This window comes from Oryctolagus cuniculus, chromosome 3 (assembly GCF_051225735.1).
Source record: "Oryctolagus cuniculus isolate XC-2025 breed Fujian yellow rabbit chromosome 3, ASM5122573v1, whole genome shotgun sequence".
Taxonomy (NCBI): Eukaryota; Metazoa; Chordata; class Mammalia; order Lagomorpha; family Leporidae; genus Oryctolagus; species Oryctolagus cuniculus.
In genome coordinates, this window is record NC_142869.1 from 38,387,200 (window position 1) to 38,413,701 (window position 26,502).

The 26,502-nt window shown below is 40.1% G+C and overlaps 1 protein-coding gene across 1 annotated transcript in view; it reads left to right on the forward strand.

Moving 5' to 3' along the window:
• The window catches only part of CATSPERT (catsper channel auxiliary subunit tau), a 191,265-nt gene that overhangs the window by 44,717 nt on the left and 120,046 nt on the right, over positions 1-26,502 (forward strand). The window contains exons 2-7 of the mRNA XM_089328530.1: positions 3,979-4,065; positions 12,815-12,866; positions 13,755-13,900; positions 15,508-15,630; positions 17,199-17,243; positions 24,891-24,959. Of these exons, the coding sequence (XP_089184656.1) occupies positions 3,979-4,065; positions 12,815-12,866; positions 13,755-13,900; positions 15,508-15,630; positions 17,199-17,243; positions 24,891-24,959 (522 nt within the window). The remainder of the gene's footprint in view (positions 1-3,978; positions 4,066-12,814; positions 12,867-13,754; positions 13,901-15,507; positions 15,631-17,198; positions 17,244-24,890; positions 24,960-26,502) is intronic.

A 26,502-nucleotide genomic window follows, 5' to 3' on the forward strand; every position in this document is an offset into this window, starting at 1 on the left:
GTGTTGGTCTTGAGAAATCTGATGCTAGTCTCATTTTGTTTTAAAGATTTTGTTTATTACTTGAGAGTCAGAGTTACAGACAGAGAGGAGAGACAGAGAAAGGTCTTCCAATTACTGGTTCACTCCCCAAATGGCCACAATAGCTGGAGCTGGGCAGATCTGAAGCCAGGAGCCAGGAGCTTCTTCTGGGTCTCCCATGTGGATGCTGGGGCTTAAGCCCTTAGGCCATCTTCCACTGCTTTCCCAGGCCATAGCAGAGACCGGATTGGAAGGGGAGCAGCCAGGATATGAACTGGCACCCATATGGGATGCCAGCGCTACAGGCAGAGGCTTAGCCGACTACGCCACAGAGCTGGCTGGGCTAGTCTCATTGGTTACCCTTATAATATATTTATAAAGTCAAATGATATTACAAGGATGCATCTTAGAATTAATCACTCTGAGTCAATTTTCCCAGAAACATAGTAAGTCCTATCAATATGTACCCTTTTCTCTTAATGTCTAAAATTTTATTGGATTGTGATTTTTAAATATTTGTGCTTTCCCATTGTTTTGTTTTTCTTCTTTAAAGGTTTCTTATTGGTTTATCTTCCAGTTCAACTACGTTTTTCTGACCCTGTATAGTTTTTTCCCTAATTTTCATCCTCTTTATGGGTTTATTTTCTTTCCAGTGGCCCATATTATTTCATTTAAATCCATGCTTTCTTGGGTACCTTGTAATTTATTTCTGATATGTTTTTATCTTTTTTTATTTTATTTATTTACTTGAGAGGCAGAGTTATAGACAAAGAAAGGGAGAGACATAGAGAAAGGTCTTCCATCCACTGGTTCACTCCCCAAATGGCTGCAATGGCCAGAGCTGGGCTGATCTGAAGCCAGGAGCCAGGAGCTTCTTCCAGGTCTCCCATGAGGCTTCAGGGGCCCAAGCACTTTGGCCATCTTCCACTGCTTTCTCAGGCCATACACAGAGAGCTGGATCAGAAGAGGAGCAGCCAGGACATGAACCAGTGCCCATATGGGATACTGGCAGCGTCACTGGAGAGAAGTCAGGGCTTCTTACCTTTGCTCAAGAAAGAATTCAGGTGTGAGCCAGAGAGCAAAGTAGCAAGGTTTTATTGGTGACAGGGCATCTGTCAGAATGGAAGGGACGGAGAGTTCCCAGTTATTCAGTCTGGGGGAAAGCATGGTTACTTGGCTGAGTGGAGAGAATACACCTGACAGGCCAGGCGGCAACTCAGCGGAGAACTGAGAAAGCCGAGTTCGCAGTCTTTGTTTAGACTTGGGCTTATAAGGGAAAAGGAGTCCAGGTTTCTCCTCCCCTTCCCCCTCCCCCTCCCCCTCCCCCTCCTCCTCCCCCTCCTCCATAACAAAGGGTTTACTGAGTCTAAACTAGGAAATTCCTCCCCAGGTTTGCTGCCACTGGGCAGAGGAGCTTCTCCCTAGGGTGCCTGCCTTGGAGAAGAATGTGGAGGTTTTACTGCTCAGTGTTATCAGACCAGATAACCCATTTGGTGCTGAGGAGAGAGCTTTCCCATGGTGGGAAGGGCTGGGACCAGGGATCAGGGCCTGGGCAGGACTTTGAAGTATAGATGCTGGGCTGCTTGTGAAGGGGGCTTTGAGAATCTTCCATCCACCAGTCCAATCCCCAATGACCACAATGACCAGGGCTGAGCTAGATCAAAGCCAGGAGACAGGAACTCCATCCAGGTCTCCCACATGGGTGGCCAGGACCCAAGCACTTGGACTAATCCTCTACTACTTCCAGGCATATCAGTCAGAAGCAGGATCAAAAGTGGAGCTGCCAGACTGGAACCAGTGCTCAAATGCGATGCCAAGATCACAAGTGGTGGCCTAACTTTCTAAGCCACGATGCCAGTGACGTTGTAATTGGTGGGAAGTGAAGGAAAAGGATGGGTATGACTTGTGGTGGCCTTTGGTCATTCTGGTGTCTTTAATTTCCTCATTTACAACCTTCTTTCTCTTTACTGACATGTGTACAATGCGGACCTCTTCTTTGTCTCTTTACCCCTAAGAGCTCCTCTAAGGCAGCTACTCCTGGGCCTTTTCTTTCGGATCTCTGCTACAGTCATTGCTATGAATCACCATTTCCTTGTCCTGTGGTCAGAATTTTTGCACTTAGTACTGTATTTTCCCTCTCTCAGGATGATTTTGTCTGTGCTTTCTTTATGTTCCTCACTGTTTGCTCTTTTCTGGAGTCCTTTATGATTTTTTTTCACTCGCTGTCTGGCCCCATAGGTTATTTTTTTCAAGATTTATTTATTTATTTGAAAGGCAGAATTGATATCAGACTGCTTATTAATAATCCTCAATATTAATAAGCCTGTGGGCTCTTGCCATGTATTCAGAGAAAAATTCTGAATACTGGCTCAAATAGACCAGATAACATGGTAACTTTTTAAGCTTTTTATTCAGTGAGAGGAACGTGCAGGAGAATGGGGGCTTTATTTAGGGGAGAAAGAGAAGTCTAGAAGCTAAATTGGGTCCATACCAAGCAGAGAGCAAGCCAGCAGCAAGCCACGTGGAGCAAGCATGCAGGCAGGAAGGCAGAGAGCAGGCATCCCAAAGGCCATGTGCCCCGAAGGCGCAGGGCAACAAGGGCAACAAGGTGAACAAGGGAAACAAGGGCGAGCCTACCGTGTTCCAGGTCTTTTATCCACTTTCAAAGGGGAGTGATTACATAGTCTGATTGGCAGGTGGGTACTCAAGTGGGGTCAGGTAGGGGCGTGGGATCACTTAGGGGTGTGGTGAAGGCGTGGTCTTCCAGCTCACAAATCTAATTGATTTTATCCTGTGCCTGCCTACATCAGAATTACAGAGAGGCATAGAGAGAAGGTCTTCTATCCACTGATTCACTGCCCAGATGGCCACAATGGCCAGCGCTGGGCTGATCCGAAGCCAGGAGCCAGGAGCTTCTTCTGGGTCTCCCACATTGGTACAGGGGTTGGTCCAAGGACTTGGGCCATTTTCTGTTTTCCCAGGCCATAGCAGGGAGTTGGATCGGAAGTGGAACAGCCGGGACTAGAACTGGTGCCCATATGAGGTGCCAGCACTGCAGGCATTGGCTTTACCCGATTTGCCACAGTGCACCCCCCAACCCCCCATCTCCATAGGTTTTTAATGGTACCAAGAGTTACAGGAGAGTTCTATTGGAATTTGTAAAGTTTATGACAATCTCTCTCCCAGTAATGGTGTACATTTGTGTTTTATGGTTTCATTTGTACTCCTTTTTTTTTTTTTTAATTTTTTGACAGGCAGAGTGGACAGTGAGAGAGAGAGACAGAGAGAAAGGTCTTCCTTTGCCGTTGGTTCACCCTCCAATGGCCGCTGCGGCCGGAGCGCTGCGGCCGGCGCACCGCGCTGATCCGATGGCAGGAGCCAGGAGCCAGGTGCTTTTCCTGGTCTCCCATGGGGTGCAGGGCCCAAGCACTTGGGCCATCCTCCACTGCACTCCCTGGCCACAGCAGAGAGCTGGCCTGGAAGAGGGGCAACCGGGACAGAATCCGGCGCCCCAACCGGGACTAGAACCCGGTGTGCCGGCGCCGTTAGGCAGAGGATTAGCCTAGTGAGCCGTGGCGCTGGCCCTCATTTGTACTCCTTTTTTTTTTTTGATAACTTTGAGTAGAGATTCAGATTCAGTGTGGCTCCCACACTAGGACACTGAAACTCTTCTCCTTAGATGTTCAGTCTTTTAACAAATTGAACTCATGTGTTAGTACTGTGTATTTTTCTCCTCTGTCATGAGGCTTTCAATGATTTTATATTTAGTTATGTTCCAGTTTTAGTATGTCTCTGTTTATTGATAAACTTACTGAGTACAGGGAGGAGTTTCTTAGTAATATTTATCTCGTTACCTATAGTACCTGATACTTATATACTCATAAAATAATTATTGAATTAATATTTTATCTAGCTATGCACTTATTTTTCTTCTAAAATATTAAATTATTTACATTGTAGATGCTGAGAAAAACTCTGAAAGGGTCTGAGAGTGAAGAACTGGAAGTAACACCTGAAATACCAACTTTGGTGCCATTTGGGGATGTGGTATGAATCACTAATCCTCAGGGAACCCTCTACAAATGATTTATTTATTTTTTTTTAAGTTTTTTTTTATCTTTTATTTAATGAATATAAATTTCCAAAGTAAGACTCATGGGTTACAATGGCTTCCCCCCCCATACCGTCCCTCCCACCCACAACCCTCCCCTTTCCCACTCCCTCTCCCCTTCCATTCACATCAAGATTCATTTTCGATTATCTTAATATACAGAAGATCAGCTTAGTATACCTTAAGTAAGGATTTCAACAGTTTGCTCCCACACAGAAACATAAAGTGAAAAATAATAGATGATTTTTTTTAAATGATGATGAAATCAGATCAGACCTATTGTCATGTTTAATCCCAGTGAGAGTCAAGTTGGGAATTGATAATTTCTTTCTTTCTTTTTTTTTTTTTTTTTTTACAGAAGATCAGTTTAGTGTACATTAAGTAAAGATTTCAATCGTTTGCACCCCCATAGAAACACAAAGTGAAATATACTGTTTGAGTACTCGTTATAGCATTAAGCCTCAGTGTACGGCACATTAAGGACAGAGATCCTACATGAGGAGTAAGTGCACAGTGACTCCTGTTGTTGATTTTACAAATTGACACTCCTGTTTATGGCATCAGTAATCTCCCTATGCACCAGTCATGAGTTTCCAAGGCTATGGAAGCCCCTTGAGTTCTCCGACTCTTATCTTGTTTAGACACGGTCATAGTCAAAGTGGAGGTTCTCTCCTCCCTTCAGAGAAAGGCACCTCCCTCTTTGAAGACCTGTTCTTTCCACTGGGATCTCACTCACAGAGATCTTTTTCCCAGAGTGTCTTGGCTTTCCATGCCTGGAATACTCTCATGGGCTTTTCAGCCAGATCCGAGTGCCTTTAGGGCTGATTCTGAGGCCAGAGTGCTATTTAGGACATCCGCGATTCTATGAGTCTGCTGAGTATCTCACTTCCCATGTTGGATCACTCTCCCCTTTATTTATTCTATCGGTTAGTGTTAGCAAATACTAGACTTGTTTATGTGCTCCCTTTGACACTTAGTCCTTTCATTATGATCAATTGTGAACTGAAATTGATCACTTGGAATAGTGAGATGGCATTGGCACATGCCACCTTGATGGGATTGAATTGGAATCCCCTGGTATGTTTCCAACTCTACCAATTGGGGCAAGTCAGCCCGAGCATGTCCCAAATTATACATCTCTTCCCTCTCTTATTCCCACTCTTATGTTTAACAGGGATCACATTTCAGTTAATTTTCATCACTTAAGAATAACTGTGTGATAATTACAGAATTAAACCAGTCATATTAAGTAGAACAGACAAAAAAAAACTACTAAGAGGGATAATGTATTAAGTTGTCCATTAGCAGTCAGGGCTATGCTGATCAAGTCACCGTTTCCCATAGTGTCCATTCCACTTCAACAGGTTTCCTTTTTGGTGTTCAGTCAGTTGTCACCGATCAGGGAGAACATATGGTATTTGTCCCTTTGGGACTGGCTTACTTCACTCAGCATGATGTGTTCCAGATTCCTCCATTTTGTTGCAAATGACTGGATTTCGTTGTTTCTTACTGCGGTATAGTATTCTAAAGAATACATATCCCATAATTTCTTTATCCAGTCTACCATTGATGGGCATTTAGGTTGGTTCCAGGCCTGGCTATTGTGAATTGTGCTGCAATAAACATTAGGGTGCAGACCGCTTTTTTCTTTATCAATTTAAACTCCTTTGGGTAAATTCCAAGGAGTGGGATGGCTGGGTCGAACGGTAGGGTTATATTCAGGTTTCTGAGGAATCTCCAGACTGATTTCCATAGTGGCTTGACCAGTTTGCATTCCCACCAACAGTGGGTTAGTGTCCCTTTTTCCCCACATCCTCGCCAGCATCTGTTGTTGGTAGATTTCTGTGTGTAACCGGGGTGAGGTGAAACCTCATTGTGCTTTTGATTTGCATTTCCCTGATTGCTAGTGACCTTGAACATTTTTTCATGTGCCTGTTGGCCATTTGGATTTCCTCTTTTGAAAAATGTCTATTGAGGTCCTTGGCCCATCTCTTAATTGGGTTGTTGGTTTTGTTTTTGTGGAGTTTCTTGATCTCTTTGTAGATTCTGGTTATTAACCCTTTATCTGTTGCATAGTTTGCAAATATTTTTTCCCATTCTGTCGGTTGTCTCTTCACTCTCCTGACTGTTTCTTTTGCAGTACAGAAACTTCTCAATTTGATGCAATCCCAATAGTTGATTTTGGCTTTGACTGTCTGTGCCTCCCGGGTCTTTTCCAGAAATTCTTTGCCTGTGCCAATATCTTGAAGGGTTTCTCCAATGTTCTCTAATAACTTAATGGTGTCAGGACGTAGATTTAGGTCTTTAATCCACGTTGAGTGGATTTTTGTGTAAGGTGTAAGGTAGGGGTCTTGCTTCATGCTTCTGCACGTGGAAATCCAGTTTTCCCAGCACCATTTATTGAATAGACTGTCCTTGCTCCAGGAATTAGTTTTAGATCCTTGATCAAATACAAGTTGGCTATAGATGTTTGGATTGATTTCTGGTGTTTCAATTCTGTTCCATTGGTCTATCCATCTGTTTCTGTACCAGTACCATGCTGTTTTGATTACAGCTGCCCTGTAGTATGTCCTGAAGTCTGGTATTGTGATGCCTCCGGCTTTGTTTTTGTTGTACAAGATTGCTTTAGCTATTCGAGGTCTCTTGTGCCTCCATATGAATTTCAGCATCATTTTTTCTAGATCTGCGAAGAATGTCTTTGGTATCTTGATTGGGATTGCATTGAATCTATAAATTGCTTTTGGGAGAATGGACATTTTGATGATGTTGATTCTTCCAATCCATGAGCATGGAAGATTTTTCCATTTTTTGGTATCCTCTTCTAATTCTTTCTTTAAGGTTTTGTAATTTTCATCGTAGAGATCTTTAACGTCCTTGGTTAAGTTTATTCCAAGGTATTTGATTGTTTTTGTAGCTATTGTGAATGGGATTGATCTTAGCAGTTCTTTCTCAGTCATGGCATTGCTTGTGTATACAAAGGCTGTTGATTTTTGTGCATTGATTTTATATCCTGCCACTTTGCCAAACTCCTCTATGAGTTCCAATAGTCTCTTAGTAGAGTTCTTTGGATCCTCTAAGTACAGAATCATATCGTCTGCAAAGAGGGATAGTTTGACTTCTTCCTTCTTGATTTGTATTCCTTTGATTTCTTTTTTTTGTCTGATGGCTCTGGCTAAAACTTCCAGAACTATGTTAAATAGCAGTGGTGAGAGTGGGCATCCCTGCCTGGTGCCAGATTTCAGTGGAAATGCTTCCAACTTTTCCCCATTCAATAGGATGCTGACTGTGGGTTTTTTATAAATTGCTTTGATTATATTGAGGAATGTTCCTTCTATACCCAATTTGCTTAGAGTTTTCATCATGAAAGGGTGTTGAATTTTATCAAATGCTTTCTCTGCATCAATTGAGATAACCATATGGTTTTTCTTCTGCAGTCTGTTAATGTGGTGAATCACATTGATTGATTTGCGAATGTTGAACCATCCCTGCATACCAGGTGGATGATTTTCCTGATGTGTTGTTGTATTCTATTGGCCAGAATTTTATTGAGGATTTTTGCATCTATGTTCATCAGGGATATTGGTCTGTAATTTTCTTTCAGTGCTGCATCTTTCTCTGGCTTAGGGATTAAGGTGATGCTGGCTTCATAGAAAGAATTTTGGAGGATTCCCTCTTCTTCGATTGTTCTGAATAGTTTGAGAAGAAATGGGATTAGTTCTTCTTTAAATGTCTGGTAGAATTCAGCAGTGAATCCATCTGGTCCTGGGCTTTTCTTTGTTGGGAGGGCCTTTATTACTGTTTCAATTTCTGTTTCAGTTATGGGTCTATTTAGGTTTTCGATGTCTTCCTGGTTCAATTTAGGTAGGTTGCATGTGTCCAGGAATCTATCCATTTCTGATAGGTTTTCCTGTTTGCTGGCATACAGGTCCTTGTAGTAATTTCTGATGATTCTTTTTATTTCTGTGGTGTCTGTTGTTACGTTTCCTTTTTCATCTCTGATTTTATTGATTTGGGTCTTTTCTCTTCTTTTTTTAGTTAGTTGGGCCAATGGGGTGTCAATTTTGTTTATTTTTTCAAAAAACCAGCTTCTTGCTTGGCTGATTTTTTGTAATGTTTTTTTGGATTCAATGCTGTTAATTTCTTCTCTGGTTTTAATTATTTCTCTTCTCCTACTAGATTTGGGTCTGGTTTGCTGCAGTTTTTCTAGGTCCTTGAGGTGCGCTGAAAGCTCATTTATTTGGTACCTTTCCAATTTCTTGATATAGGCACCTATTGCTATAAATTTGCCTCTCAATACTGCTTTTGCTGTATCCCATAAGTTTTGATATGTTGTGTTGTTGTCTTCATTTACTTCCAGAAAGTTTTTGATTTCTCTTTTGATTTCTTGAATGACCCAGTGTTCATTCAGGAGCATGTTGTTCAGTCTCCATGTGTTTGCATACTTTCTGGGGTTTCCTGAGTTGCTAATTTCCAGCTTCATCCCGCTGTGGTCTGAGAAGCTGCATGGTATGATTCTAATTCTTTTAAATTTGCTGAGACTTGCTTTATGGCCTAGTATGTGATCAATCCTAGAGAAGGTTCCATGCGCTGCTGAGAAGAATGTGAAGTCTGTAGATGTAGGGTTGAAAGTTCTGTAGATATCTGTTAGATCCATTTGGGCAATAGTGTCAATTAAATCTGCTGTTTCCTTGTTGATCTTCTGTCCGGATGATCTGTCTGTTTCTGAGAGTGGAGTATTGAAGTCCCCCAGTACTATTGTATTGGAATCTAAATCTCCCTTTAAGTCCCTTAACATATCTTTTAAATAGACCGGTGCCCTGTAATTAGGTGCATATACATTTATAATAGTTACATCTTCCTGTCGAATTGAACCCTTAATCATTATATAGTGTCCCTCTTTGTCTCTCTTAACAGTTTTTGTATTAAAGTTTATTTTGTCTGATATTAATATGGCTACACCTGCTTTTTTTTGGTTTCTGTTGGCATGGAATATCTTTTTCCAACCTTTCACTTTCAGTCTGCATGCCTCTTTGTTAGAGAGATGTGTTTCTTGTAGGCAACAAATAGTTGGGTTGTGTTCTGTGAGCCAGTCAGCCAAACGGTGTCTTTTAACTGAAGAATTCAGACCATTAATGTTCAATGTGACAATTGATACGTAGTGACTTTGCCCTGCCATTTTCCCGGAAATATTTTCTAGTATATGCTTTGAGCTTCCCATGCTCTTTTATGGTAGGTGTTCTTCCTTTCCCTTCTTTCATATTGATGGCCGTGTTTCTGTGTTTCTGAGTGTAGCACATCTTTAAGTATCTTTTGCAGGGCCGGACGAGTGGCCACAAAGTCTTTCAATTTCTGTTTGCTATGAAAGGTCTTTATTTCACCTTCATTCACAAATGAGAGCTTGGCAGGATATAATATTCTGGGCTGGCAATTTTTCTCTCTTAGCACCTGTGCTATGTCTCGCCATTCCCTCCTAGCTTGTAGGGTTTCTGATGAGAAGTCAGCTGTGAGTCTGATTGGAGATCCTCTGAGAGTAATCTGACGTTTCTCTCTTGCACATTTTAGGATCTTTTCTTTATGTTTCACTGTGGTAAGTTTAATTACCACGTGTCGTGGTGAGGATCTCTTTTGGTCATGTTTATTGGGGGTTCTATGAGCTTCCTGTACTAGGATTTCTCTGTCCTTCTCCAAACCTGGAAAGTTCTCTGCTAGTATCTCACTAAAAAGGCCTTCCAATCCTTTCTCTCTCTCCATGCCTTCAGGAACTCCTAGAACTCGAATGTTGGTTTTTTTAATAGTATCCTGTAGATTCCCAACAATATTTTTTAGATTTCTAATTTCCTCTTCTTTTCTTTGGTTTGACTGTATGTTTTCCTGTGCTCTATCTTCTAAGTCCGATATTCTCTCTTCTGCTTCACCCATTCTGTTTTTAAGGCTTTCTAATGTGTTTGTCATTTGATCTATTGAGCTCTTCATTTCATTTTGATTTCTCTTCACTATTACACTTTCCTGTTCTACTAGTTTCTGAGTTTCATTTTGACTCTTCCTTAAAATTTCATTTTCACAAGAGAGATTTTCAATCTTGTCCATTAAGGATTTCTGTAGTTTAAGGATTTGCTTTTGAAAACTTCTAAATGTTCTTATCATAAATTTTTTGAAATCTGTATCTTGCATTTCTTCTATCTCATCATCTTCATACTCTTGGCTTGGGGTGTTTTGCTTATTTGGAGGCATCATAGTGTCATCGTTGATCTTGCTCCCTCTATTTCTGTGTTTGTTACTCGGCATAGTTAATTCTTCTTGCGTCACTGTGCGTTTTTTTTTTCTTTCTTTTTTTTTTTTTATACTGTGTCCGTGTTAAGTGGACTGCCTGCTGTTGGAGGAGCCTTGGAGGCTTGAGATGGGTGCGGCCTGAGAGCTCTGCCTGGTTCTTCCTGGTTAAGGGTGTGCAAAGGTGACACCCTCAGGTTATGCGTGGTAAATCTCTCTCTTTTTATTTATTTATTTATTTTATTTATTCAGGGGGTAAGTAACACCGCAGGGCAGGGCTGTGCAGCATTGATGGTATTTAGCTTCCAGTCTTTGGCTCCTCTGGACTCCCACTGGGTTGCCTAGGCTACTGAATTGTAGTGACTCAGTTCCTTAGCTCTCCCCCATTGATATGTAAATCCAGAGAGGAGGCCTGCTCTTTGTCTCTTGGGAATTCTTCAAGCCTTGCAGCCTTGTAACCTTTGCAAGGCTAAGGGGAAGAGAAACCCCGAAGCCTCTTTTTTCCTTCTTTCCGGTAGTGAGTTTGCTGCACTTTCCGGCCCCCCTCTAGATTCTGACCCCCGTTTCCCCACCAATGTCTCGGGTTATTGAGCTCACCTCCCCTTCCAGCGCTGATGTGTGGACTCGGAGCCCTGAGAGTCCCAAGTCTCCCCGCTGTTGTCTGTGTGGCATGCACTCCCCTTGGAGCACTGGCGCGCAGACCCTGGGGCTTCTGCGGCTCGGTCCCGCGACTTGGCTTCTGCGCGGTGGGCGACCTTGTTCTCCCAGTAGGTCCTCCGATTCACGGCTGCTCCATCCAGAAGGGTTTCCCCTGCAATTTTTTTTTGGTTCTATTTTCTGCGGCTACCGTAACTCCCCTTTTATTAAACTAAATTTTCCCGGACTATCAGTGCGCGCCCTCACTATTCCGCCATCTTGCCAAATGATTTATTTTTGATATGAAACATAGTTGATGTTTATTATTTGGTAATCAAAAAGTATGTGCATAAAACAATTCTTTCTGATAGAATATTCATGAATTTTTTATTTTTATGAGTAAAAAAACATTGTAGTAGTACTGAAATTATGGAAAATAGCTTGATTCACAGAAATAATGTCTTCTGTACTAGGGATTCCCAATTCTAGTAATACCAACAATGATTTCAGGCCCAAGTGAAGATCTACTAACCTGAGAGAGAAAAACCTGGGAGTCAGTACTTCTACTGAGCTCTACAGCTAGATTGAGCTCTAGTTTATTGATCCCCACACTTCTCCCAAAAAATTCCCAGAAATAAAAGCAAACATACTCACCACACACTGACACACACATACACACACATACATACACATAGGTAGGACCCAAAATCTAGGCTTAGAATTAGAAAAAAAAATCTGTTATTCTATTTTGGATGTTTCAGAGTATGGGACATGAGGACCTAGGTACTTTCAGAACTGTCAGAATATCAAGGCATTCTTTGATAGTTCACTCTTTTCTGAACGCTATTAGAACAGCTACTGGATATGAAATAAGAATTTCTCTTTCACTCTACCTCCTTTCACATGCAATATTTAATGTAATATTTCTGCTCTTTTTACTTTGTCTTTGAAACGAAACATGGCTAAATATATTTGATTAATGCCAGCTATTAGAATTCAGATGTTCCTGTATTTGACTTTATGACTAAACACGATACAACTCTGTTTATTATTTAGAAGTACTAGAAAGTACTAGAGAATGAATATTTACAATTCCTAGCATATAAAAGCTAATGCATAATTATTTAATCAATAAAATAGTTTTAAGATACTGGATAAATTAGTTTGTCTGAAACAAAGCTCATTTCTTGAATTTTATTAGTTCTTATCTAATATAAAACAAGATTGAATCAAAGAGTGATCGTGTTTCCTTTGCTTTGTACTCTGGTTAAACGCAGGGGTACTTTAAACACTGTTCATTTTCCTTCTATCTTTCTGCTTTTTTATGTTTTCCATTAATTAGGTATTTCCATTGAAAAATGATGTAAAGAGAAAAACAACAAAGTTGAAGCTTGAAAAGAATGTTGTTCAGGGTGGGTGTTAGGCTTCGTGGTTTAGTTGCTGCCTGGGAAGCCTGCATCCCATATTGGAGTTCCTGGTTTCAAGTTCTAGCTCGGCACTCTGCTTAGAATATTCCTACCACTGTACACACTAGGAAAAAGCGGATGATCACTGAAATGGTTGGATGCATGCCACTCAGATGGGAGCCCCAGATTGAGTTCCTGGCTCTGGCTTTGGCTTGCCTTGACTATGGCTGGCATTTAGGGATGCTAGCCCGTGAGAGATCTCTCTGTCTCTGTCTCTCTGCCTTTCAAATAATAAATAAATAAAAATTAAATAAAGTAGAGGAAGAGTTTACTTTTTATAAATGTATTCACTATCTGTATTTTTATTTTGATGTAGGTTGGCTGCCTGGCCATACATATAAAGAACTGCAGACATTTTATGTCTAAGAGTATCCTTTTATTGATTTTAGAATCATAATATGATCATATCTCAGTATTTCAGTTAACCATTGCTACATTAAAAATTGCTTCAAAACTTAGTGGCTTTAAACTTAACGTTTTGTTATCAACCCTGTCTATGTATTCAGTAACTGGTACTTCTGCTTCTTAAAAACCAAACTTGGGCCACAGTTGTCTGGCAGTTCAGGGAGGGCTGGAATATCTGAAATAACCCATTTATTTGTCTGGTGCTTTGGTGGGGATGACTGGGAGGCTGAACTCAGCTGTAATCCTGAAATGGTTAAACTTTTAATTCTTTAATTTTGATTAAAAGTGCTAAATTAATGTATTTTTTAAATCTTGATTGTTTAAGTTTTTGGTGTATCTTTAAATTTTAAACCCTGGGAAAATACCTCTCTTGCTTAGTCCTAATCACATCCATTGTATTTTATTGGTAAAAGTAGCCACAGTGCTAGCCCAGATTCAAGGGCAGTGGAAGTAAAATCTGTCTTTCAGTTTGGGAATGATAAAGATTTTCAGCCACCTGTAATGCACTTCAATCATGTGTAAGTTAAAGGAAGAATACACATCCTTTTGGTGTGTAAATAAATAATGCTAAATTATTTGTAAGTAGGTATTCTTTCCTTTAGCATTTTTAAAGCATTTGTTTTATATTGGTGACTTTTAAAAAACTAACTTTGTTTTTAGATTTGTCATGGGCTAAAACTAGTATACTCTACAATTCTGTTATCTACTTGATTTATTCTTGATTAATCAAGTATATTTATACTTGATTGATTTATTATTGGCCTAATGGATTATAATTAATAGGTTAATTTAAAATGTATTATTATTCAAGTACAACAAAATTTGTTTCCTAAATGTCATTCCATTTTCAGTCAGTTCACAACATTATACTAATTTGTTCATTCGCATCTCTATTAACAATGTTGTGAAATCTACAAAACTTTGCAGCTTGCTATCCAGAAACAATGAAAAAGTCAATGTAATTGAGTTTGATGAAGTGAAGTATTTTTCTGTAAAGGTAATGTTAAAATTCTCTTCTAGATGTGAGAAAGTCTTTTTATAGTTTCAAATATTCTAACCTAATCCTATCTTTTCTGTTTTTTTTTTTTTTTAAGGTAGGGAAGAAACAAAGCAGTGCCTTTGTATTTGGTATTTTAAAATATTCTGCCTCTATACTATGGGCTGTAATTTTTTTAAACCAACAGGCTACTATAAAATGCATAGCCTTGAGGCCTCTTCCCTGAGATGTCACTGTCTGTAGTTCTCAGTGTTTGTCCTTCCCATCTACCCTCTTCTACCCTTTGTTTTTTCAATCTCCCCAACCTTTCCTTTTCTCCTTTCCTGCAGTCCCCTTATACAGATTCTAATTGTTGTGTAGATTAACTTATTCAATCGTTATATGTATATATCTTATTATCATCCTAACTTAACAGATGAAGAACCTGAGGTACTATGTGAAAGTCACAGAGCTAGTATGTGGGGTAGACTTGGGAATGCAGGCAGTCTGGCCTCCGACCATGCTTCATTAAACCACCTCTTCTTACACCAGGACTTACTGTTTCTTTTTCGCAGTTAAGTTTCTTAAATCTTCAATGTATTTGAAAGCTTCCAAATGAGCAGCAGGGTTCCATATAGATACAGGGTTCATAGATTAGTCTATTTTCTAATTAGTTTTATTGTATCAGTTGGATGTTAGTGAACTCTTAAAGCATTTCCTCTATGTTGCATGTTTTTCTTTTTACAAATTTCATTTTATTTAAGTGTTGAGTATTGAGGATAGTTCTTCAAGCACAGGTTTGAAAAAACAAAACAGCAGTAATACCAAGGTATAGCTTTGCTAGAGGAATATGTACTTTCTTTGACTTTTCAGTTTTGCATACAGAGCAAGCCTCCCGAGAGCCACAGAGAATAGATGCTGGAGGGCTGAAAGCTGAATAGAGACCTTAGAAGTCACAAATTCTAACGATGCCAAATTACTGAAATACCAAGCTTGTCCTTTTAACCTCTGTGCTGGTACACAGGGATTGTCTCCTGCTTTGCTCATTTCTAAGGGGAAAATAGTCACAAATATAACTTTAAAAAGTCTCCTACAGGCTCTGTTAACAGCCATGGGGAAGGACACACCATAAGAAATCACCTAGAGTCTTGGGACTGGAGAGGCAAGAGATTGTTTTCTTAGCAAAGACTGAATAAATGCTAATGGTTATATTAATGGCATTGTGGCGTACAAAAACTTAAAGAATGGAGCCTCAAAAGGACATCTGCTTTCCTTTTATGTTGAATATGTGGATAACTCGTATTAAGACTACCTAGATTACTTAATTTCATTTTGGATATACCTTTGATAATGTAGTCTCAGTAGTGTTGAGGGTGCATTTTTGTAGAGTTAAAAAGAGAATGTAGACAATGGGTGTTTCAGAAACATTATAATTAATGTTAGACATAAACATCAGGATATACGTTACTGTGACGTTAAAAAGTTTTAAAGCTAAATACACACAAAAAAAGCTAATCATTAAACATGCACATAATGTAATATAGTTTATGATTATATCTATTCAGAAACTAAATCTGAAATTCACACTGTAAATTTAATGCTGTTTTTATGTACGTTTTGATACTGAGGTTCCTAGACGTCAAGATGATGAGCGGAATAATATTTACCTGGAACTAATGCAACATGACAGTAAAGAAAAATATCCTCTCTTTTTAGGGAGCTCTGAATTACATCTTTATGAAGTAATCCAGGTATGTATACAAGGTCCATTTATCAATTTAATACCACATAATCCAGTTGTTGTTTGTTGTGATGATTTGTTATATCTGATGGACTCATTTTCTGTTATCTGCCCTGAAATGCATGTGTTTAGGAAACAAAGTTTCACTGTGAGGATTAATGACCCTAATGTCTTAAAAGTAGTAGAATCACCAGGTAGCATGAGGCTTAAAAGGGAAAAACTTTTTATCCTTACATGAACTAATAGGATTTGGAAGCAATGGAGGTTGGTACGGTGGATGCTACTGTATGTACCTCCTGACATTGAGGTATGGAGACTTCTGGAAAAGGAGCGCCTTTACCTGATTATATGAATGAGCCAGGACTCATGTAAAGCAGAGAGGTGGAAGGACTATTTAGTGAAATAGTTGAAGGTTCATCATGAAATTGGGAGCAATGGAAAATACTAGGAAGAAAAAGAATCGTGAAATGTTGGATCATGTGGGGTGACTCATAGGACAGCAAAGATGATCACAAATGGTGACCATGAATACCAAAGTTTTATCTGTGTTAAAAGATCCTAAAAGGGGCAGTTGCTATGGCATAGTGGGTAAAGCCACTGCCTGCAGTGTCAGCATTTCATATGGGTACTGGTTCAAGTCCTGGCTGCTCCACTTCCAATCCAGCTCTCTGCTATGGCCTTGGAAAGCAGTAGAAGAAGGCCCAGGTCTTTGGGCCCCTGCACCCACATGGGAGACCTGGAAGAAGCTCCTGGCTCCTGGCTTCGGATTGGCCCAGCTCTGGCCTTTACAGCCATATGCGGAGTGAACCACCAGATGGAAGACCTCCTTCCCTTCCCCTGCCAGCCTGGTCTCTTTCTCTGCCTCTGCTTCCCTGTAACTCTGCCTTTCAAATAAATAAATAAATCTTTAAAATAACAGTTCTCCAGAGATGAGAGAGGGACTTTAGTTCTGTCAGGGGTCATCTTATCATGTCTTTAACCTCTCAAAAAAGGGGGGGATTGGGAGTAAGTAGGGGACAGGCATTTGGTCTAGCAGTTAAAATGCTGTTTAGGATGCTCACATCCCACACCGGAGTGCCTGGGTTCATGTCCAGCTGCAGCTTCCTGCTTATGCACATCCTGGGAGGCAGCAGTGATAACTCAAAATAGTTGGTTTCCTGCCTCCCCCACGGGAGACTTGGACTGAATTCCTGGCTCTAGGCTTTGGACTGGTCTAGCCCCAGCCAGAGCAAGTGTGTAGGGAGTGAACCAGCCAATGGGAGCTGTCTGTCTTTCTGTCTCTGTCTCTTTGTCACACAAACAGCTAAAAAAAATATGAAAAGAGTGTGGGCATTGCAGTTCCTCCAAGACTTCCAAAAAGAAACATAAATGAAAATATTACATTTGTTTCTGTGACTTGTACCTGTAATTTTTATTTTCTTCTTTTGAATATCCATTGTTTGTGTTTTAACTATTAAATTCATAGGTGCATTTGAAAAATCATTACTTTATTTTTTACTATATTTTGATTTAGATAAAATACAGGAAAATATGTGAGTGACCTTATGTCTAAGAATTTTATTTATTACTTTTTTCTAGAAAGGTTGCTTTACTGAAGAATTGCAAATGATGAATAAAAACACAGTAAGTACTTTACTGAAACTTCCTAAGTTTTCTACATATGTAATATTTAACACTTTGTATAACTTTACTCTGATAAAACTTTACTCTGCTTATAATCTGTATTTTTAATTCTTTATTATCCTTCCAAGTCATGTTTACATTAATGAAAACATATTAAACAGAAATTACAATATTTGCTCATAAAAAGTCACCCTTACATTTTATAAAGCTACTATGTTAATGATAAATGATGAAAAAAATCAGAAATCATTGAATGAGAGTACAACGCCTTTGCATGCTTCTTTGTGTAGTTGTAGCAGCCTCACTGCTGAACTGAAGAAATACTATTGTTCATCTTGGGGTTTCTAAGCAGTTGTTTACAGTTCACCTACTTTTTAAAAAGTACTTCAAATTATTCGCTTGGTTAATGAATCTTCTGTTCAGAGATACTTCTCCTGTCATGGTCCAAACATGGGCAAGGAACCAATAAAACATAATGATGAACAGGTGAAGTCATTGCCTCTGACATTCTCCTCCACGTCACACATAAACAGAGAGGTTCTAAGCCCAAATGTTACCTGAGGATTGGAGCATTGGAGTGGAAGTGAGAGGAGCATGAGTAAATGATTAAAATGTATACATGTGTATGAACTTACATATTTGTTTGTATTGCAATGTTTCAGTGAATCATTAATAATTTTGAGTTGATATTTTCAATATTTTTATCATGTAATATATTTAACTTTACTTTTTGTGTGTGTGTGTATCCTGCAATGGATAGAATGTTGCCATTTTATTTTATTTATTTACTAAAATTTTTTTAAGGTGAACAGATTTCTTGTATTTCACATACAGATTTAGGATCATAGTAATACTTCCCACCCTACACTCCCTCCTGTCCATGCTCTCACCCTCCCTTCTTCCTTTCCCATTTCTTCCTTTTACAGTGATCTATTCTCAGTCTATTTCATACTCGTCATATTAATCCTAGACCAAGTAAAGAATTCAAAAAAATAGTAAGAAGAAAGAAACACTGTTCCTTAACAGTAGAGACAAGGGCTGTAAACAATTATTGAATCTCAAAATGTCAATTTTACTCTTATACATTACATTTTTTGGTACTCTATTATTACCACATATCAGGGAAAACATATGGTATCTGTCTTTTTAGTACTGCCTTATTTCACTAAGTATAACGGTTTCCAGTTGCATCCATTTTATTTAGGTCTTCTATGTCTTCATGACTCAGTTTTGGTAGATTGCACGTATTCAGGTATCTGTCCATTTCCTCTGGATTTTCGCGTTTGTTGGCATATAGCTGTTTGTAGTTTTTATTTCTATGATATCTGTTGTTAAATCTCCTTTTTTATCTCTGATTTTATTGATTTGGGTCTTCTCCCTCTGTTTTTTGGTTAGTTTTTCCAATGGTGTATCAATTTTGCTTATGTTTTTCATAAAATCAGCTCTTTATTTCACTGATATTTTATATATTTTTGTTTTGATTTTATTTATTTCTTCTCTAATTTTTAAAATTTTAATTATTTCTTTTCTTCTAATTTTGGATTTGATTTGTTCTAGGTCATGAGATGCATTGATAGCTCATTTATTTGATACCTTTCCAGTAGGCACCAATTGCTATAAACTTCCCTGTAATAATACTGTTTTTGGTGTATCCCATTATTTTTTTTAAAGATTTATTTATTTCTTTGAAAGTCAGAGTTACACAGGGAGAAAGAGAGAGGTCTTCCATCTTCTGGTTTACTCCTCAGTTGGCTGCAACAGGCAGAGCTGCAGCCAGGAGCCAGGAGCTTCCTCTGGGTCTCCCCACATGAGTGCAGGGGCTCAAGGACTTGGGCCATCCTCTACTGCTTTTTTTTTTTTTTGACAGGCAGAGTGGACAGTGAGAGAGAGAGACAGAGAGAAAGGTCTTCCTTTTGCCGTTGGTTCACCCTCCAATGGCCGCAGCGGCCGGCGCGCTGCGGCCGGCGCACCGCGCTGATCCGATGGCAGGAGCCAGGAGCCAGGTGCTTTTCCTGGTCTCCCATGGGGTGCAGGGCCCAAGCACCTGGGCCATCCTCCACTGCACTCCCTGGCCACAGCAGAGAGCTGGCCTGGAAGAGGGGCAACCGGGACAGAATCCGGCGCCCCAACCGGGACTAGAACCCGGTGTGCCGGCGCCGCTAGGTGGAGGATTAGCCTAGTGAGCCGTGGCGCTGGCCAATCCTCTACTGCTTTCCCAGGCCATTGCAGGGAGCTGGATTGGAAGTGGAGTAGCTGGGACTTGAACTGGCCCCCATATGGGATGCTGGAACTGCATGTGGTGGCTGTACCTGCTATGCTACAGCACCGGCCCCATCCCATTTGTTTGGATATGTTGTGTTGTCATCTTCAGTCTTTGCAGGAATTAGTTCATTCAAGAACATGTTGTTTAGTTTCCATGTTTTGGCATTTGTTCTACAGATTCTTTTTTTAAAAAAAGATTTATTTATTTATTTGAAAGAGTTGCACAGAAAGAAGGAGAAGCAGAGAGAGAGAGAGAGATAAAGAGAGGAGAGAGAGAGAAGGTGAGAGAGAGAGAGGTCTCCAACTGCTGGTTCACTCCCCAACTGGCCGCAATGGCTGGAGCTGCGCCAATCTGAAGCCAGGAGCCAACAGCTTCTTCTGGGTCTCCCATGCGGGTGCAGGGACTCAAGGATTTGGGCAATCTTCTACTGCTTTCCCAGGCCATAGCAGAGAGCTGGATTGGAAGTGGAGCAGCCAGGACTCGAACCAGTGCCCATATGGGATGCTGACACTGAAGGCGGCGGCTTTACCCATTATGCCACAGCACCGGCACCTTTTTTTTTTTTTAAGATTTACTTATTCATTGAAAGTCAGAGTTATACACAGAGAGAAGGAGAGGCAGAGAGAGATATATATAGAGATTTTCCATCCTCTAGTTCACTCCCCAGTTGGCCACAACAGCTGGAGCTGTGCTGATCTGAAACTAGGAGCTGGGAGCTTGCTTCGGGTCTCCCACATGGGTGCAGCAGCCCAAGGACTTGGGACATCCTCCAGTGCTTTCCCAGGCATAGCAGAGAGCTGGATCAGAAGTGGAGCAGCCAGGACACAAGCTGGGGTCCATATGGGATGCTGGTGCTACAGGTGGTGGCTTTACCCGCTATGCCACAACACTGGCCCCCTAGAGATTCTTAAGTTCTTAATTTCCAGCTTCATTCCATTGTGTCCAGAGAAAATACATGGTATGATTTCAGTTTTTTAATTTTGCTGAGACTTGCTTTATGGCCTAGCACATGGTCTATTCTAGAGAAAGTTCCATACACTGATGAAAATAATGTATTCTTCAACCGTAGGATGAAATGTTCTTTAGATATCAGTTGGGTCCATTAAGTCCATAATATAGATTAGCTCTGCTGTTTCTTTTTGGATTTTCTGTCTATTTGAGCTGTCTGTTGATGAATGTAGGGTGTTGAAGGTCTCCCTTTACTATTGTATTGGAGTCTTTGTCTCTCCTTAGATCCATTAACTTTTGTTTTATATAGCCAGGCACCCTGACATTGGGTGCATATACTTTTATTATAGTCACATCTTCCTGTTGAATTAATTCCTTAATCATTACCTAATGCCCCTTTTTGCCTCCTTTAACAGTTTTTGTGTTAAAGTCTATTTTTCCTGATATTAGGATGGCTATATCTGCTTGTTTTTGCTTTCTGTTATCATGGAAGTTCTTTTCCATCCTTTCACTTTCATTATGCATGTATCTTTGTTGGTGAGGTGTGTTTCTTGTAGGCAAAAAATAAATTGGTCTTGTTTCTTAATCCATCAGCTAGTCTATAACTTATAATTGGAGAATTTAGGCCATTTACATTCAGGGTTGCTCTTTTTTTTTAAATATTTTATTTATTTTTATTTGAGAGGTAGAGTTACACACAGTGAGAGGGAGAGACAGAGAGAAAGGTCTTCCTTCCATTGGTTCACTCCCCAAATGGCTGCAATGGCTGGAGCTGCGCTAATCCAAAGCCAGGAGGTAGGTGCCTCCTCCCGGTCTCCCATGTGGATGCAGGGACCAAGGACTTGGGCCATCCTCTACTGCTTTCCCAGGCCATAGCAGAGAGCTGGACTGGAAGAAGAGCAGCCGGAATTAGAACTGGCGCCCATATGGGATGCCAGCACCACAGGCTTAGGATTAACTTACTGCGCCACGGTGCCAGCCCCATCAAGGTTACTCTTGATAAGTAACAACTTGGCCCTGCAACTTTTTGATAAATATTCCTATTGTTTGCTTTGAATTTCTTTTGTCCTTTACAGAGAGATTTTCTGCCTTCACATTCTTTCATAATGATGATTATCCTTCTGTGTTATGTGTGTAGCATATCCTTAAGCGTCTTTTGTAAGGCTGGACAAGTGGTGACAAATTCTTCAATTTATTTTTGTTATGGAAGGTCTTTATTTCACTTTTTTTCATAAATGAGAGCTTTGCATGGTTCAATATTCTGGGTTGACAGGTTTTTTCTCTTTTTTTATTCTTTTTCTTTTTTTTTTCAACTTTTATTTAATGAATATAAATTTCCAAAGTACAGAATATGGATTACAATGGCTTCCCCCCCATAACGTCCCTCCCACCCATAACCCTCCCCTTTCCCACTCCCTCTCCCTTTCCATTCACATCAAGATTCATTTTCGTTTCTCTTTATATACCTAAGATCAGTTTAGCATACATTAAGTAAAGATTTCAACAGCTTGCTCCCACACAGAAACATAAAGTGAAAAATACTGTTTGAGTACTAGTTATAGCATTAAATCACACTGTACAGCACACTAAGGACAGAGATCCTACATGAGGAGTAAGTGCACAGTGACTCCTGTTGTTGACTTAACAAATTGACACTCTTGTTTATGGCATCAGTAATCACCCTAGGCTCTTGTCATGAGCTGCCAAGGCTATGGAAGCCCCCTGGGTTCACTGAGTCTGATAATTTTTAGACAAGGCCATGGTCAAAGTGGAAGTTCTCTCCTCCCTTCAGAGAAAAGTACCTCCTTCTTTGATGACCCGATCTTTCCACTGGGATCTCACTCGCAGAGATCTTTCATTTAGTTTTTTTTTTTTTTTTTTTCCAGAGTGTCTTGGCTTTCCATGCCTGAAATACTCTCATGGGCTTTTCAGCCGGATCCGCATGCCTTAAGGGCTGATTCTGAGGCCAGAGTGCTGTTTAGGACATCTGCCATTCTATGGGTCTGCTGTGTATCTCACTTCCCATGTTGGATCATTCTCTCCCTTTTTTATTCTATCAGCTAGTATTAGCAGACACTAGTCTTGTTTATGTGATCCCTTTGACTCTTAGACCTATCAGTGTGATCAATTGTGAACTGAAATTGATCACTGGGACTAGTGAGATGGCATTGGTACATGCCACCTTGATGGGATTGAATTGGAATCCCCTGGTATGTTTCTAACTCTACCGTTTGAGGTAAGTGAGCTTGAGCGTGTCCCGAATTGCACATCTCTTCCCTCTCTTATTCCCACTCTTATATTTAACAGTGATCACTTTTCAGTTAAGTTTCAGCACTCAAGAAGAATTGTGTATTGATTACAGTATTCAACCAAAAGTATTAAGTAGAGCAAACAAAAAAAATACTAAGAGGGATAACATAACAAGTTGCTCATCAGCAGTCAGGGTGAGGGCTGATCAAGTCACCATTTCTCATAGTGTTCATTTCACTTTAACAGGTTTCTCTTAAGACTTGACTATGTCTCTCCATTCTCTCCCTGTAGGGTTTCTAGAGAAATCAGCTGTGAGTCTAATTGGAGATTTTCTGAAAGTAATCTGGTATTTCTCTCATGCATAATTTAGAGTCTTTATGTTTTATGTTGAAAGTTTGACTGCAATGTGTCGTGGTGTAGATCTTTTCTGGTCATGTCTATTAGGAGTTCTGTATACTACCTGCTCTTGTGCGTCCCTTTATTTCTTCAAGTTTGGGATGTTTTCTGTTATTTCACTGAATAGTTTTTCTAATCCATTCTCTCTTTCCACAGCTTCAGGAACTCCTAAGACCCATATGTTGGGTTGTTTGATAGTATCCCATAAATCCCAAACACTCTCTTTAATTTTTCTAATTTCTTCTTCCCTTTTTGGTCTGACTCAGATATTTCCAAAGTATCTTCCAGCTCAGATATTCTTTCTTCTGCCTCACCAACCTTGTTGTTAAGGGTTCCTAGTGTATTTTTTATTTGACATATTGAATTCTTCATTTCTAATATTTCAGTTTGATTTGGCATCAAAATGTAAATCTCACAGGAAAATTTTTATTCCATGTCATGTGTGGTTTTTTTTTTTTTAACTCATGAATGTTCTCATTGCTTCTGAGTAATCCTATGATTTTTCAGGTATTTCATTTTATATTCTAATATTGAATTTGTTGTTGTGTTCCTTTGGGCAGTCATGTGTCTTCCTTATTGTTGTTTCCTGCATTTCTTTGTTTATTTTTAAGCATTTGTGGAAATACTTGTTGGTTACCTCTTCTGATGGATATTATCTTTGAACTCTGCCTCTGTGGCTTAGTAGAGTTTCTTAGAGGCATGTGCTGGTGTGGCATGGGAGCTCTGATCAGTGCTCTACAGTGTACTGAGAATCCAGGGTGACACCAAAGTTGGGCAGGGTAGATCTCTATCGTCAGCAGGGGAGAGGGTGTGATCACACCTGTTGGCATAATCACAACTTCACTTCCTCTCTTCCTAGGAGGATCCGCTCAGCCCCGTGAACCTTCCCTGTCCACAGAGAGAGTGGTGACATTCCCAGAGTGAGCTGCCTGTGGGTGCTTCTAGTTGGAGTTTGAATCCCAGAGCCTGTGATTGGTTGAGAAGATGGGGGCACCTCGCAGTCCTGTGTGGGTGCCTAGCCCCCTGTCAATCTTCCCAGCCCGACTCCAAGATAGTGGGGAACATGGCTTTTTCTTTCTGGTAAAATCGCCTGGTCTCAGGTGTGCACAAGAGCTGCTGTGGCCTCTACTGCTTTCAGAATGGCACCTTCTCCCTACCATTGGCCAGGCGCCTTTGTAGTAGGGTGGAGAGAAAGAAACATGATATCCCTCCACTGGATTAGGCAGGGATCCTGTCCCTCACTAGGGCTCTAGGCTGGACCCAAAGACAGTGTGGTCTGCAAGGCTCTCCCTCAGACGGTATACCCATGACACGAGCTGCCAGTTTGCTCTCACCTTGCTCTCCAAAGCTGGCAGTTCCCAGCTGCAGGGGTTCACATGTGATGTCTGCGATCATCGCTGTGCGTCTGTACCTTCCACCCTGCTCCATGGTGTCCCGCTTCCTTCTGTAGAATTTCCACTGCAGACTTCTCTCCAACACTCCTCTGGAAATGCACTTCCTCCATTTTTCTTCTGCTGCTTTCCTGTTCAAAAGTAGCACATGTTTTCCCTATTCAGCCATCTTGGAATCCCCCCCTATTGCTTGTCTTTGACTCTTTGACATGAAATCTTTTAACAGTTCAGGAACTCAGTAGATTCTTCTTTAGGGGCTCCTTGTAGAATTTTTTTTTTTTATTTCAGGAGATTCATGCTTTGACTTTTTTAAACTTACAGACTTGTGGAGTGAAAATGTTATTTCTCTTTTAAGTATAATTTTAATAAAACAATAAAATAAATTTGCCACATGTTTAGTTTATCTGCAGGGTGGAAGTGGAATTTATGTTCTCCTATGGAAACTTTGGTTATGGATTTTCTCATCAGGTTAGTTCCCCTTTTTTAAAAAAGTTGTTCTATTTCAGTTATTTTGTCAGATCATCCTCTTCTGAGCCTCTATTTTTTCCAATTGATAAATATCTTAAAAAGATCTGTCAAACAAATAAATAAATAAATTATTCATTTAGTTGAAAGGCAGAGTTGGAGAGAGAGAGAGATATCTTCCATCCACTAGTTCACTCCCCAAATGGTACTAACAGCCAGGGCTGGGCCAGACTGAAGACAGGAGCCTGGCTTCCATCCAGGTCTCCCATGTGGGTGGCAGGGGCCCAAGCATTTGGGCCATTTTCTGCTGCTTTCACAGGTACATTCGCTGGAAGCTGGATTGGAAGTGGAGCAGCTGGGACTTGGACATTCATGTGGCATATTGGTATCACAGGTGACAGCTTAACATGCTATGCCACAGTGCAAGACCCCAGTTCATAAATTTTTTGAAATCAGTCTTTTTTAAAGAATCCTACTCTACCTCCTGACCTTGAGGTACATTAGCTTTTTTTCAGCCTAAATAAAAATGAAACTTAACCATTATTTGCTTATACATTTTTTAAATTATGGTCTTTTACTCAAAATATTGTTATAATAAAGCTTGCTTTTGTGTGTTAGAAATATGCTTATAATTAGAAATATGCATTATTTTAAATATTCAATAAATAAGGATGTTTGTACTTAAAAATAGTTATTAAAAATAAAGTCGTTGGAGGCTGTTGCTGTGGTATGGCAGGTAAAGCCACCTCCTGTGATGGCAGCGTCCCATGTGGGCACCAGTTCATATCCTGGCTGCTCTACTTCTGATCCAACTTCCTGCTAATGGCCTGGGAAAATCAGTGGAAGGTAACCCACCCATGTGTTCGGCCCCTGTAATCCATGTGAGAGGCCCAGATAAAACTCCTGGCTTCAGCTGGGCCCAGCTCTGGCTGTTGTAGGCATCTGGGGAGTGAACTAGTACATGGAATATCTCTCCCCCTCTCTTTGTAGCTCTGATTTTTAAATAAATGAATAAATAAATCTGTTTTTAAAATGAATTGATATTTTTCTTTTTAAGGTTTATTTATTTAAAGGTATTTAAAGGTAAGTTCCCTACTTTCCCATCATGATACCACAAAGAGAGAACCACTTGGGGTGCAAATAAAGCTGCATTCAGATCCTGGATCTTGTTCCGACCGGGTAACCTTGAACAAATTGCTTATCTTCAGTATCATTCTGTAAATACTCTGTATTGCCTACCTCACAGGTTTACTGAGAGGCTTAAGTAATATTAAAAGTCTAAAATGTTTGGCAAATATTTAGCACCCAATAATTTTGTTGTTAATTTTTGAGATAAAATTTTTAATTTACATTATAGTCAAAGGCTTTAGGCTTGGCAATTAAAAAGACCACAGTTCAGCAGGAATACAGGCAGTGGCTATAAACAGCAATCAAATGAAAAGATGTCAATTTCACTTATTTACAGTAAATTTAAAAATAATCATAGACCATTAAACTTACAGTAGTGTATCATTCTTCGCAATATGTTTGACAAATATATAAAACC